General features: G+C 41.5%; 1 protein-coding gene across 2 annotated transcripts in view; it reads right to left on the bottom strand.

The window, feature by feature from the left end:
- Positions 1 to 14,898, bottom strand: part of CAP2 (cyclase associated actin cytoskeleton regulatory protein 2) — a 68,335-nt gene extending 53,437 nt beyond the window's left edge. The window contains exons 1-2 of one of the 2 annotated variants that reach the window (XM_069008063.1): positions 14,699 to 14,898; positions 2,913 to 3,037 (exon numbers count right to left, since the gene is read on the bottom strand). In XM_069008063.1, the coding sequence (XP_068864164.1) occupies positions 2,913 to 3,036 (124 nt within the window). In that variant the 5' untranslated portion in view covers position 3,037; positions 14,699 to 14,898. Of the gene's footprint in view, positions 1 to 2,912; positions 3,038 to 6,948; positions 7,015 to 14,698 lie in introns of those variants that run through there. The other variant, XM_069008064.1, reaches the window with a different exon arrangement.
- Between the last annotated feature and the right edge of the window lie 949 nt (positions 14,899 to 15,847).

Genomic DNA, 15,847 nt, shown 5'->3' with positions numbered 1-15,847 from the left:
CACAGAGAAGTTTCCTGATAAAGTGGACAATCAGAAAATGCAGATGGGGCTCTGTTTCTTAAGCACCTGGCTTCTACATGGGTCTATGTGGTACCTGTTAAGATAGGAAAAATAATCTTTCCTTGGATGCTTTCCAGCCCTCCCTTTACTCCCTCATGCCTCGTCTATGCCTCAGAACCTTTGCCAGATCCAGCATGAATGACACACGTGAATCTATAACATATGTAGGATCTGAGAGAACAAGGTTAAAATTCTTCCCTGCCTCTCTCCATCTTTAATGAAGCCTGAGGATTGCTCTGAAAAGGTACCAGGCTTTCCCCAGAGAACTTGCTTTAACCTTTTGGCACTATATGACAATTGCGTCCAAATTCTTAATCGTGAAAGCCCTCTTTGTTCCAGAGTCATCTGGCTCCACGATAAAAAAAGACAGGCTCTGGCAACTAGCGTTTGCAGTGGCCTGTGTGGAAAAGAAAATTTAGTTAGTCAGCTAGGTGGGATTTCAAGGCTCCTTTTGTTCTCTTGATGCCATTCACCTATAATTCTGAGGAATTTCTGGGCTTTCTTCCATATTAAGTGTTTGTGTGTAAACCCCTCAAATGACCTAATGCACAAAAGGTCTTAGCTGTGGAGATGCTTTCCAAAGCCCATTTATGTTCTTTGTCAAAGTCTGCGTGTGTCTCCAAAAGAATCATTGTAACATTTTCCTTTAGAGCAGAGTTTTACATAACAGTTCACCAAACTGTCCTATGCAGAACTAGAAAGCAACTATGCTATTTTTTACTATTCAATGCAGCTCACTCCCAGGAGCATTTACTAGAATTTGCTGCGAGCTGTGCAGAGCAACTGAACGATTTATTTGCAATCCTGCTGTTGTAATGACATTTAGGAAAATGGTAAAGGTACAAATCTCCCACACTCTTTGTCATTTTGTTGTTTCTGAAAATGTATTAATTGAAAAGCCTTTTTTTTTTTTTTAATGATTATGGAATGGTCTTTTAGGGAGCAGGGGCCATGGTCAAAGAAAGCAATATACCTCCATTTTCACTGGAGATTTAAAAAAGGTCACACTGGCTCGCTCAAGTGTCAGTTTTAAAGGAGAAAAACAAAGAAGAGATAGGTAAGACTGTTTCCTCTGCAGTGGCTGTGGGCGGTACGTGAACCCCTGCAGAGGTACAGTGACACAGGCACACAGTTTGGGGCACTGTAGGCATACCAGTCCCACAAACTGAAGACTTTCCCAACTGCAGCAGCAAAAGTGAATTCCTGAGTCCTTGTGTGAGACAGCTCTGCCTGGAGACATTGTGCAGCCTGGCAAGCACCCCATGGTGCTGCTCATCTCAGCTTCTTACCGCAGTCTCCCAGTGGGTGTGTTTCATAATCACACTTCAACAAGGCTTCTCAGTTGGTTTCTTCTAGGGATCTGTTGGGGCGTTAAGGCTCTGCTTCCCTGGAGGGTGAATCTTTTCACCTGACTGAGCTCTTAGATAAGGTCAAGAATAAAAAGCAGTTTTCATGGAAGTACCTGGCATGGTGTGTTATCCCCTGCTCTGAATGCAGCCCTGGTTCTGCAGTACTGTGCTCTGGATAAACAAGAGATTCATCTAAATGGACTCATTACAAGACTGAATTCTGTATCGTTGAGAATCGCACAGTTCCTAGTAGTGATTGATTTGTCAGTTTGTACATGAATCGTACTTCTCCACGACTTTGCTATGGTTTACTAGCTGTCAAGGTTTTATCTGGACTGCAAGCACCTTTTTACTGAAGCTTCCTGTGACTGGCTAGCTCATCTGCCATGGAAGCCTGCTGGCAGATGCTCCCTTCCTGCCACAGAAACACACTGCTCTCAGTCAGCTGCCCCACAGCAGCTGCCAGTGTGCAGGCCCAAGGCACACAGGAGTGCAGGGAAGGTCCCTTGCATGCATTGTTGGGTCAGGGCTGGCAGAGCAGACAATACAGCAGCTCACACACTTCACTTGCTGCTGTGTCAGTAAAAGAAGCTGCCTGCAACTTTCTGTGTGTCCTGCAGCTTCTGTACAGCAGCTGAGTCCATGCTGGGATGTGCTCTTCTTCAGAAAATGCAAGAAAGGGCAAAGAATACAGCAAAGAACATGAAACTAATAAAGAGATGTATGTTGGGGATCTGCATGAAAAAACAAGTTTTGGAGAAAGGAAAGGGCACTTCTATTCAATCAGATTTAGAACTACCACATATATGAAGTTATTTACCTTGTAACTTTCAGGTACAACAAAAATTAAGGCATGAAAAGATATGATTCGATGATATGATGTGAATAAATGAAGAATAGACTTTTTCTGGTATATTGTCCACTGTAGTGCTTCGGAGAGACACTTGAGCAAAAAGAGCTCAAGAGATAACGATGTATAGCAGTCCTTAGTGAGCAAATGCTTCCAAACAAACTCATATTTGATTAAGGATATTAAATAATTAAATTAAGTGGGTCTGCACTGTGAAATTCAGAGAGAGCTGGCAAATCAACAGTGTTTATATTGGTGACTTCTATAAGAATAATTATGCTGTACATTTAGGGGATGTCTCACTTCTGCTAATTGGGCTCAAGCAGACACTTTCACCTGGTGAGTTATTTACAACAATATAAGTGATAAAATGGAAAGAGTGATAAAACTTGAGACATAGACAGTATATTTAAGAAACATCTTATATACTTATATTTAAGTAAAATCTTGAACTTTCTAGGCCATATTAGTTTAGAATTGTATGTGCTACTAAGTTTGTCACATGGCATTTCTAAATAAATTTTTTAAAAAGATTTTATTTTTATATAGAATTTGTAAGGGGTGGGATCGCATTCCTTCGTAGAAGTTAAACATATACATTGCTTGTAATTTTTTAATAACAGAGAGATGGTACTTCAAAATAACATACTTACTTCCATTGACTCCATTGATGCCATCACATTCCATTCCACCAGATCTGTGTGAATCTGAAAATAATGATTCAAGTCGAGTCACTGCTTTCTCCAATCTCTCCATCAAGCCATGAGTTTCTGCCATTCTGAAAAAATCATTATGGACAGAAACAGTGTTAGACCCCTCTCAGTGAAGTCCTTGCTTCATGCTACAGTTCTGTTCACCTTGTGGCTTTGTCTTTTATGGTAAAACTCTCATTTTTTAAGCATTGTCTTTCTGACACATAAGCAGTTGCAGTGAAGCAGCTGACATAGGGTAACTTGCTTCTTTGTCAGCAGGGAATCAGATCAGTACTCAGCTCTGGCTTTTCCTTCTAAGTAGCAGATTCCAACCACTGCTAGCGTAGCTTTTGATAGTCTGCATGTGAACAACTTACGACAAAATGTGTGAGTGTGCTCCCAATCAGATACTGAGATGGCAGGAATAGTGATAGAAGCAATTGGTAAAATCTTATGCCTATGATGATTTGAATCAGCATTTACAGAGGCTAAAATACAGACCCAATTAATACTCTCTGATTTCTGAAAAGGTTCATTCTGAAATTTGCCTTGGTCTTTCATGCTTTGTAGTAGGACTCAGCCACCTGACTGAAGCCTACACAAAAATCAAAGAAGGTCTTCTGTTTATTCTTCTGATATGATTTACCATCACTTTTTTTCTTACAGAAGTACCTGACATGAACCAGTGTTTACCAAGCTTTTAAAATCAAATACTAATTAACACTTAAATAGCAAAAAACATCCAGAGGCCTGCTTGTCCAGTACTGCTACAGTGGTTTTGATTTAAGATTAAATAGAAATTAGGTTACATTTTTAACAACTCACACATTGCCTTCTTTCCTCACAATGTGATTATCTGCTCTCTTACACATGAGGCAGTGTAGGCATTGACATTTCTGAATACTGGCCAACCTCTCAGGGAAAAAAAGTGCTATATACAATTCAGAATGAGGAAGAGTTATATAAGCAAAGGCAAAGCTATGTTTAAATCCCCTATCATTTAATAGAGCGCGTTTAATGTATATGTTCCTCACTTAAGGTTGTGAGTGTTTGATTCTGGTAAGTGACATTTGGCAAGGGGCGTGTGTGATGATGATGGCTCTTGATCAGCATGATCCCTGTGGCCAGTTCCAGCCCAGCCCCCACACTAGGCTGCCCAGCACTGGGGTGTGCAAAAAACGGGAGCAACAGGGGAATGCACATCCCCAGCTGGGGCAAGCATGGAGTCGGAGGCTCTCTGGGGCCACAAGACACTGATTCCTGTATGGCTTGTAGACTAGAATGGTTAGGCAGACATGGAACAAATGTGTAAATGCGTTAGTTCCCAAAGAACAGCCTACTACTGAAGCCTAATAGTAGATTTCAATAAACTGTGCAGCACTATGTAACAGCTAGCAACCAAACCAAACATTGCTGCTTCAGTGTCCCCACAGCCAGTGGAGAATGCCTAAATGTCATAATTAAAAAGTAAAGTAGCATGGAAAGAAATGCTTTAATTTACAAACTAGTACTACTAATTCTTATTAATATAATAATATTTTTCTTCTAAAAATTTAAGTGTGAGAGGAAATTAGCTACTAGGACTGTGGAAACACATGCAGAGAGCTCTTGTGCTCTGAGTCATGCTGCCTGTCAAACAAGGTGGGACCTTCAGACTTTACCCTATAAATGTAATGAGGTTTGTGTTTGACCTAAAAGTGAAACATAAGGTTTTACAGTAAGAAACCCTTGGGAGAACCATTCTTGTGAGAAAGTTTTGTCTGGAATTTATGGGTTTTTCCTACTGACATTAAATAAAAAAGCAAACCCCCAAAACAGGATGACATTAGACAGCATGCATATGAAGAGTGGAAAAATTCAGAGGGGCTCTCTTGTCTTATCACAGGATGGGTCAGGTTGGAAGAGACCTCAGAGGGGTCAACTGGCCCAACCTCCCTGCTCAAGCAGTGTCATCCCAGAACACATGGCACAGGATTGCATCTAGGTGGTTCCTGAATATTACCAGTGAAAGAGACTCCATGCCCTCTTTGGGCAACCAGTTCAGTGCTCAGCCACCTGCACAGTAAAGGAGTTCTTCCTCATGTTCAGGTGGAACTTCCTTTGCATCAGGTTCTGCCCATTGTCTCCTGTCCTATTGCTTGGCACCACTGAGAAGAGCCTGGGTCTGTCCTCTCGGCACCCTCCCTTCAGATACTGACAGATATTGATGAGGTCCCCTCTCAGTTGCCTCTTCTTGAGGCTGAACAGGCCCAGCTCCCTCAGTCTTTCCTCAAGAGGCTCCAGTCCCTTGGTCAGCTTTGCTGCCCTCCACTGGACTTGCTCCAGGAGCTCCATGTCTCCCTTGTACTGAGGAACCCAGAGCTGGACACAGCACTCCAGGGGCAGCCTCACCAGGACTAAGCAGAGGGATGGGGTCACCTCCCTTGACCTGCTGGCAATGTACTTTCTGAAAATACACACTACTCGGTTTGAAAAATCAATTCACTTAAAAAAAACCCCACACATTAAATTTTTTGTAAGGTTACAAATATCTTGGCAGGAATGAGATGAAGGTATCAGGGGAGCTTCTAAGATATTCAGACTTTCAGAATATTAAACCTTTTCTTAAAACAAAACACTAATAATCCTAAAAAATATTATGAATACATTCTTTTCACATTTTACGCTACTTCATAGAAGCCTAAAATGGTGTCTATTTTAAAAGTTCTGTTTTCAACCAGACTGCTGAAGTCTAGTGTAACACAGCTTACTAACAGTCAACTAATTTCATCAGTATTCTAAAACATATTTTCAGTATAGTTCCTATTTGTCTTTATTTGAAGATACAGTCTAGTAGGTTGGGGTTTTTTTCATTTGCCTTAAAATTTTCCTTGATGATGTCATAAAATGCCACAAAAATTATGCACAAAGTTCTATGGAAGACCTGTTACTTTTTAGCCTCCTCAGTCTCATTTTGCCTGTGAAAGAATCCAATTGTTTCATTACAAACTAAATAATTTGAGTGCACACACCTGGAGGTCTGAGGAATCTCACAATGAGCAGACTGGTAATGTTCTACCCAATAAACTGCCTTCTGTAAGACACTAAGAATACATATTACAGTGTCAGAAGCTCAGGGGAATAACCCAGCTCAATAACCTGAAGGATCCTTTTATGCAACACTCTCCTGCTGCAACACAGTCTTTTGCTCACTATATTCTTCACAGCTCTATTCTATTCCCATTAGTTGAAGATCTACCGTGTTGTTCTTATAAAAGCAGGCATCACCACCAATCACAGAATAATATATTGTTACAGTCTTTAAACAAAAGTAGAAACTATTTTTACCCTAAAATTAGCGATACCAGGTTTCTATTCTTTTTATATAGAATATTACACGTAATAATCATCATGTTTATACTACGTCTTTTTATCTGTACATTTATATATCCATGAGTGCATGGTATTTTCATCTATATATACATATATATACGTGCATGTACATCATGCACATAAGAATACACACAGTTATGCCTGTCATGTATGAATGAAGTGCAAGAACACTTCTGTGATTACTGTATGTCACACTAAAAGAGCAAATCAGTTGTACATATACTGACCTTACATTTACACCTCGCTTTACCATTAAATGACACTGTGTTATTTACCTTACAAACAACACAGAAATTAGTGTTACTGTTCTGAACATCCACCAAATAACATGAAAACTCTCTTCATCCATTCTCAATCTAAACATTGACATCTTTGCCTCTATATTGGGATTTACATATTTGGCTCATATTATGACAAACTTCAGCATTTTCTTGGCCTATATTCAGCTGTTTATCTGATTACTTATTCCACACTGCACTCTGCATGGCCAAACAGATGCCACAAAGCCACAGTTCAAAAGGAGTCAGAACACAAATGGTACAGCTTGACTCTGTGAAGATACTATCTGCCATAATATAGCATCAGAGCTTATATTATAAATAAATAATAAGACTGGTCTACTTACAGTGTCAAATTAAATCTCTGCACGTTAATGAAAAGTAAAGAGGATATAAATATGTCTATGGTGTGCTTCCACTCCCATAAAGCATGTTTTTACATCAAGACAGGCCCTCTATCTCACCTGTTAGGATTTTAATTAAAGCTTTGATCTTGAAATGATTATCAGGGTTAATCATGTATCTTTTCCTGAAGTTGATGCTGACCACCTATAAGGAGTTAAAAATAACGATGCTTCAACTCCCACGTAATCCTGTATCCAGTTGCTCTCTTGGTGGAGAAGTACACTGTCCTTCATTGAAAATAGGGTCATCTATGAGTCAGGAAAGGTGTTAACACACATCTACCAACAAATAATTTAAACACTGACAGTGGTAACTGTCTCTTGTGCAAAAAATCAAGACAGAGGATCCACAGCTCTGCCTTGTTTACTGTTAGTGGTATCTTTTTTGGGAGTGCTAAAGGCATGTGGTAATACTACCATCTGTCATTTCTTCCACAAAAGAAGTAAAGTCAAAACCAGGTAGAACAAGGCATGCTGAAGCCCAAAAAGCAGATTTATTTTACAGACAGGCCTTGGGACATCACTGCTTTTCTCCCCAGCTGTCTCAAAGCACCACTTATCTATTATCAAGGCAAAAAACTTGGCTGTAGACTAAAATGTCCTGATATACTGATCCCAAACAGCAAACTGTAAGCCAAAACACACCTGTGCTATTCCGGTTACTATTGTATGTGACTTATGACAGAGGACAATATTGCTCCATCCTCAAGAAATAAGCTTTAATGAATGAAAGGGAAAAGCAGTACAGTAGCATAAGGGGGAAAATAAACATATGATGACATATCAGGCATGTAAAAATGGGGGTTTTGAACACAGGAATGGTGCCACTTTGTAAAGTACAAAATGATTCTCACAAATATCAGCAAGAGATGGAGTACACAGTTCCACAGTTTACTTCCTAGCACTCTATAAATTTGAAAGGAAATGACCTGTTAATTTATTTGCTTTCCTCCCCTCCCCCCATTCAGTACCAGTTCTTCCAAATTCATCTAGCATCTGAAAATTGATGCGAGGTCTCACTCATGCTCATCATCTGAGATGCTACATGTCAGATTTGGATTTCCCCTCTATGCCAAAAAAAAGGCAGATGCCTAAACCAGAATACAGGCAGTAATGTAGTATCTAAATTGTATTTACCATTGCTGCACTGCTTGAAAAATCACCCTGCCACTAGAAGTACAGCACCTTGCACATGTTCTTTCTATCTCAGTCTTTTAATAAATTGCTATCAAGATATGAAATAAAATACACAAACCCTCAGATTGCCAGTTGGTACTATCAGAGAGCCAGTCATGAACATTTTATAGATCCAAAGCACTGTGTCCTCTTGAGAGTTCCTCTGTACAATATATGTCAACGTACATCAAGGGAGGAGAAATGCCTACACATTCCTGAACATCGCTTCAAATTACAGAAGCATCTTACAGCACTTTTTTTCTGAAAAAAACACAGCCTGGGTCTGAAATGGCTGGTTTTCCTGTATCACCATTCAAACACCTACAAATCCAAGCTGTGTTGAGCAAGCAGTCTCTTTGCCACCTTTGGCATGAGATCCAAATTCCTACTGCATCCCATTCTGGTTCAGACAGCAAAAACCCACTGGCTTGCAGCCTTGGGAGTTGCTCATTCCCAGACAGAGCTTGGAAGCAGCTCAGTACTGGCTGAGCGCTAAGGAGGAGCACCTGAAGCTCTTTGGGTTACTATCATAAAAGATTCTGGGTGGGGAATGCAAAACAGTGGTGAGAAGAAAGTATGTGTTGGTAGACCAATAGGAACATTACCTTGTATGGTTTGTGTTTTGTTTTCCATTAGCTGTAGGGGAAGAATGTAAACAGAGGCTTCTCAAACGGATTTCAATTTGGATAAAACCAGAAGACCTCTCAGTAAGGCCCTGTGTGAGAAGAATGATTTGAGTTTCAAATCAGAGCCTTTTTTATTGTTTTGCCCCTAGATCTACTACAAGCTCATTTGGGAATAATTAATTCTTAGGTATAGAGAATTATTTTATTTTAAAACCTAGTTAAAAGAGATAGTTTTGTATATCAAACAGTATTAGAATTTTGACTTCTTTTTTTTTTTTGTTAAGATGCAGAGTTATACCTGAAATAGCAAAAAGACAAAAATGTCTGTACAACTTCTGCTTTTTGTGGATGGATGTGCCATTTGGACTAATAAACTGATCTGAAGTCTTGGCTGACTCTAGTATACTCATCATAAAATAGTTCTGTCTGTAGCTCAGTGTGTGTGTTAAACCAACTGATATGCTATGAATGAGTTCCTTAGGGCTGTGCATAAGAGCGTGCTACCTTAATTATTGTGTGTGTGGACTTCTCTCCTTGGCATAACCTCTGTGTTTTTAAAGGGCTACTTTTTATAAGCAAAGAAAAATTTTGTGCAGAAGAGGTAAAAGCAGGTTCATGTTGAACCTCTTCCATTTTAACCCAAGTGTTTTCCTTTGTCTGGCCCTATGTTGTTGGTACCACAAAGCATACTTTTCTGTTTGCATCCTGGCTCCTCCTCTGCTTCTCTCCCTCTTTGTGATCAGGCTGCTGCCTACAAAAACACACAGAAAAAGAACAGAGGCCTTTTTTCATCCCACTGTTCAAAAAAACCTGTAAAATTTGCTTTGTAAAACAATCTCTATTTTGACAAATATGCCTAAGACTGTTGATGCATTTTAGATTTCTTATCACATCTCAGTTTAATTCCATAATTATAGGTGAGCAATTGCACACATCAAGCTGTATGTCTACAAGTCAATGTAATAATAACATGGACTGCAGTTAGGTCTCTGATAATTTAATATGAATTCTTTAAAACATGTCATGTGTTCATGTATGTGCTTAGTATCTCCTGGATATCAGTTCACTTTCTAATTATCTGGAAGTTCTGTGAAGAGCTTCTATCCCTTGCTGATTAATTTTGACTGTCATGAATTTTGTGATCACAAAGAGCGAGTTCATTATTTAATGATATACTGAAGCAGTCAAGACTTGACAGTCTGTGTAAGCATGATTGACTTAAAATAACCAAGGCAACCCAGTTTCTAAGTACATTCTCCTATTCCTTTTATGCTCCCTTTTCATGTCACCACTGCTCATAATCTTTTGTCTTGGTTTTATTTTCTTCTCTCTCTCCAATGAAGTGTACGAGTTTTAGTATCTCTCCAATCAACAAAAATGCAATGTTCTCAGCCACCTCATTTACTATAAATTAGTGTGGGGCTCTTCATGTAATCAAGCATCCTAAAGGCCTTACAAGCCATTTAATTACCTGTCACAAGTCCAATTACTGTACGTAAGCAGACTGCCTTGCTGAACCGAGAAAATACTGCATGCAGGCATTGATTTTATCAAAGTGCTTCAGTTCAGTTCATAATAACTGAACAGTAAAATCCTTTATGCTTTGGTTCCAAACAAATTGAATTGGAACTCTCTGAAAGGGTAAATTCCACACAGTACAAATCCTTATGAAATGTTTCAATTCTTCTGGGATGTGAAAGGAAAAAAGCAAAGGAGGAAGTTAAAACTCAGCGAAAAGTATTGCAAGCTCTTAAAACAGAAACTGTGAAATTACTTCTGAAGAAGAGACCAAGAGTTATTCAGTACCAAGGTTAGTAACAGTTTTATTTGCTGTGCTACTGGCCTTTTACGAGGCTTCCACACCCTACTTCTCATGCACATCCATATTATGCTGAAGCCTGAATGGTTGGGCTTGACTTTAGCCAAGTTAGCAAGCATTCCTGTTCTTACAGAACATCCTGCTGCAATCTGTGTCTGATGGTCTCAGGCTCATTGTGGCTGCTCCACTCAGCCTGCAGCCAGTGGCTCTTCCTCTAGCATAGCAGCAGCCAGGAGGGCTTAAGCAAACTTTCTGCTATATGAGTACTCCCTCTGCTCTGTAGTTGGATCGGGATCTTTATTGGTCACAAAAACTCAAGATCTTCATGCATCTCCCATTCTAAAATTCATCCCACTGACTCTGCCATAGTGCTAGCATTGCAATGGGTTGTGTCTTTGCTTCTGATTCAGGATGAAATGGGCCACCTGCTACTAAAAAAGACCTATTTCCTGATATAACCTTACTACTTAAGAGGTCCTAAGCTTTAATGATAATCCATGCAACCTGCTCACACAAAAGATCTCAGACATTTAATTATTTATCCCTCCTCTGTTTCAGTGTGAGGTCTTGAGAAACCCAGAGAAATCAAACTGGACCTACCCCAGAGGCATGTAAAAGTTAGCCTTTTTGAGGATGGCTGTTGCTTTACAGGACCCAGAGCTGTTAAGTGAATTAGTCTGCTGTTTCTAAACAATGACGGATTACACACAGAAATGTAAATGATTCTTTGCACTCCTTCCAAAAAGCAATTAATTAAATATTAAACTAATACAAAACATAGCTTAATGCTTAGGATCGGAGCATGGCTTCCTGTAAAAATGTGCCACTATTTAATTATATAATTGAGCATTTATGTTTTTGTTGGTTTTTTTTATATAGGCTACAAAAGCATTAAGGCCTTAATTCCCAGCATACTATTACTGGTATTTTGAATTCTACAGACAATCTCTTTGGCTTGCTGTTCTCTGAAAAACTGTGGGTCAGACAAAGCAATTCCCATTAGCATATACTCAGGAAAGTAGTCTCAATGGGACCTTTTAAATAACAAAAAGTCCCTGAAATTGACAGTCAGAATACCGTAAGGACAGAGCTGGAATTAAGACAGCAGTAGGCAGTATGTGTATAGACTATAGTGGTGTCTATGCCATAAAGCCTTGCAAAATGGTGACAGAGGTCACAAAGACTTAAGAAGCCCCAAACTCCCTACTCTTGAAGCAACTGAATCAGCATCATCATTGCTATAGATGCAGCTGTGCTCATGCAAGCTTTTGTCACTTCAGTGTACAATGCTTAGTAAAGGTGTTGCTATTCTGGTATAGTTCTTAGCAGTGACATTCTGAAGACAAGCCGAGTCTAATTTAGAGTTCGAAATATTTTGTATTATGTAAGCAACTGGAGTGGACTCTGCACCACATGAAAATTACAACTTCCCAATTGTCCCCCTACTGCAAAAGACGCACCTAAATTTTTAGAAAAAGGAATTAAAATTATTTATATGTATCAGGAGTGCTTCATCAAGCAAAATCTTTTAACCAGTTCGTAACAAAGCAGCTGTCTGAGTAACTGTGAAAATGTATGCCTTATTTATTGTAAGTGTTTCTTTGGTTTTGTCCCAATAAGCATGATAAGCAAAGAATGTTCTCTTTCATGTAGTAAGGTGTTTCAGTAGGCAGCAACTGCAGCTACTGAGTTTGCTGCTGTTGCACGTAATGTTAGAACTCGTTAAGAACCACTAAGAATATTCTTTAACATATTTGGCAGTTCATAATTTCTCTCCCTAGAGTTCAAACCAATTGAAACTTTACTGCTACTGACAGACCACAGATTAAAGCATAGATTATCTGACTTTGTCCAGGTGATGTTGAAAGTCAACATCCAGGCTGAGAGATGAATGCAGTTTGTCTGGTTTCCAGCCCTCCTCACTCACTCTGTTTTTCCAGCACCTGCTAATTCAGATTACCATGAATTTTAGACCTGGGTAAATTTCAATTCCATCTATTTTTTTTTCTTTAACTTAGGGTGCCCAATGTATTTTGCATGGTTAATAAAAATTATACAGTGGGATCAGAAATTCTCATGATGAGAGGGGATTTAATACATGTAATCTTAGTACCCTTTCTCCTTATGGTATACCAAGAAGCACTTTTCTCCACTGAAGTGAGAGCCACAGCCTACAAAGAATAATGAAGACATGTCAGAGGTTGGTTCTACTGTAATAGTAAATAATGCACATCCTCCTCATTTTTATTTAATTGAGAAAACATATTTTATTCATTAGGTTTGGAGTTGTGCCTGTCCACCTTCCACATGTGAGCAGCATTCAAGGGGAAAGACACAAAGGAATCATGGGAGTATTCAGAAGACTTGCATTTTTGTTGAACCCAAAACCAAAAAGACCATATTGTTGTATGTGACTGGCTTTGTTACAGAAGGTGGATTGCTTTTGTTCTTGTGCAGATTTGCTCAAAATAGAGCCAGTGTTATGAAATCCTGGTGCTGAAAATACACAAAACCAGAAAAAAAAGTTCATTATCATTTTTATAAGAAGTAATTAAAAGGAAATGCTAGGATAAAATTTGCATAAAAATTAGGGTATCTGGCTCACAGTAATGTCTTAAAAGGCCAGCTTTGAAAGTACTGTACTGAGTTCCAACTCATTCCATCTACCACTTTACTACTCTAAATAATTTTTAAAGTCACTTTTCTGAATATGTACAATGAGTTTTCTGATTACAATTTCACAAAGCAATGAAACACAGTAGTCCATAAACCACTGCCACTTTTGCCTGGCTTAGAAACAAATTGATAAAATCTGCAGGTTTATCCCACTCAGACCCCCTGCTAAACAGATCACTTCTATTTCCTAATGGACTGGTCTCTGTGTAGGGCCTTTTTTCTGACATTTTCTATCACTCAGAAACAAACACATTTAGGTAAGGTATATAAAGAAAGCTCTCTTCCCCAGTTGTTAAGACTGCCCCTACACATTATGAAATCTGAACTCTACTTGATAAAAATCCTCATTGTCGATGCTGTAATGCTAAAATAAAAATCTACAGCAATCCCCAAAGCAAAGGACAGACTGCACATTTTCAGGTGAGGTCATGACAAGTTCTCCTCGGCTTTGTACTGGCTGCGTCTCTGGGGGAGTGTTCCTGATGTCAAGTTACTGCAAAATGCAGGACCTCGGCTTCACGGTTCTTCATTTCTGCTTTCCTCTTGCCCCTTCTGAAAGCTACCTTGTTTTTGAAGTATCCTTTATATATTTTTATGTAAAGGTATGTGTTATGCCTTAAGGTCGCACACCCTAAGATGCTATTTAACCCTTTACTCTGGGCTAAACCTGCAGGCTCTTCTGCCACCTCCACCACACGCACACCTCCGGCTCCAAGGGCCGGGGGATCCAAGGACTCGGCGCCCCACTACCCACCGGCACTACAACCGCCTGCCTCAGAATTAGATCATCTTACGCTGATTAAGAGAGTTCCAAGACCGGCACCGCTTGACACCCAGTCTGCACAAACAAGCCGAGGGCATTTTTAATAACCCCTCGGCTGCCGGGACGCGGGGCGGGGGCTGGGGCACAGCCGAAAGCACCCCCGGAGTCGCTCCCGGCGCTGAGGGGGGGCTCGGCGGAGGAGATCCGGCTTCGGCCCCAAAGAGGATCCTTCGTCTGCCGTGGTATTTCGCTCCGGTCTCCCCTCTCCCAGCCCAGATTACTCCCTTCCCACTTAGCACAGGGGAGAAGGGAGGGAAGGAGGGAGGGGGAGGATTTCGTGCGCAGCCCGGCGCAGGTGACAGGAGGGAAGTCGAGGGGCAGCACGGGTCCCTGACCCAAATAGCTCCGAGGCACTGCCCGCCCAAGGAATAGCTCTGCCGCGTGCCGCCCCCGGCCGAGCCCGGAGTCGTCCCCTCATCACTTTCCCCCATCCCCAAGATGTCCGCTGTGGCTGCTCCTGCCGCCGCCGCCGGCGGGAGCGCACCCACGGCCCGGCCGCGCCTGCCCGGGGCCGGGGGGGTCGGGCCGCTCCTGGCATCCCGCCCCTCCCGCCGCCGCCTGCTCTTGAGTTACCTGTTTTGATGACCCGCGTAGCCTTTTTTTTCCCCCTTCCTCTCTGCAATGAAAATCCGCGGCCGGTCACTCGCTCCCCTCCTCCCTCGCCTCGCCGCTGCTCTCCTTCCTCCTCCTCTTCCTCCTCCTTCTCCTCCTCCTCAGCGGGAGCCGGTGTCAGTCAGTCACATCAGCTGCCCGGGCAGGCAGGGAGAGCAATGCCCAGCAGCTTCCGGGAGTACCAAATAAAGACAAGTCCAGAAAGGGAGAGAGACGGTGGCAGAGATGGAGAAAGAAAGCAAAAAGTGGGTGGAGTGTGAAAATGGAGAGAGAGGGAGAGGGAGAGGTGTCTCACGGCAGCGGCTGGGAATCTGTGGGGAAATGGCAGTGGTGGAGCATCACAAAGGAGCAGGGGAGAGTGCAGGCAACCCAGGGTGCGGGCACCCATGGCCGCTGATATGGTGGCCCCGCTTTTGCCCATCAGGCACAGCTTGGGAGAGTTGGAAGTGAGCACCCCGTGACACACTGGCCTGGTCCACAGTGGGGAAGAAGAACAGGGCCCGTGTGGAAACCATCAGACCCCTCACCTCACATGGCAGGGAGTCTCGAGGGCAGCCTCATGTACACCCGGATACTTCATTGCCTACTCTGGGCTGGACTAAAGTGTGCCAGCCTGACCACAGCTGTAGCTGGGCCCACGGTGGGGCTGCTGCCTTCATTCAGTGGCCATGAAATTAGGACTTCTCCCAGTGGGCAGACCCTCGTGCCTAGGCCTCATTTGTCAGGCTCTCTGGGCTTCACACCAGTCTGTACCCCATGCCAAATGGAATCGTGAGTGTTCTGCAATTGTGTGGTGCTTGTCACCATAAGGTCCCAAGGGCCATCCACCTGAAGTCTGCTTCCCGTGCTTCTATCAAATGAGCTGGCTTTCTGTGCAGAAGTGTTGAGAGACGACCATGAATTCACAGCCTCTAGAGAAACAGTTGGCTCTTGAATGGAAAAAAGAATCCATTAGATGGTGATAATAAAGAAGACCACATATATTTTTCAAGTCAGTATATTTTTCAAGTCAACCATGTAGTCATGCAAAAACTGGTAGCACATTTTTCTATCAAATATATAGCTTATTTTAGAAGACTTTATGTTTCATTTCTGATGGTCTGACAACAC

The sequence above is a fragment of the Aphelocoma coerulescens genome, chromosome 2, assembly GCF_041296385.1.
Source record: "Aphelocoma coerulescens isolate FSJ_1873_10779 chromosome 2, UR_Acoe_1.0, whole genome shotgun sequence".
Classification (NCBI taxonomy): domain Eukaryota; kingdom Metazoa; phylum Chordata; class Aves; order Passeriformes; family Corvidae; genus Aphelocoma; species Aphelocoma coerulescens.
The sequence above is the reverse complement of the archived record's forward strand: the minus strand, read 5'-3'. Positions and strand labels throughout refer to the sequence as shown.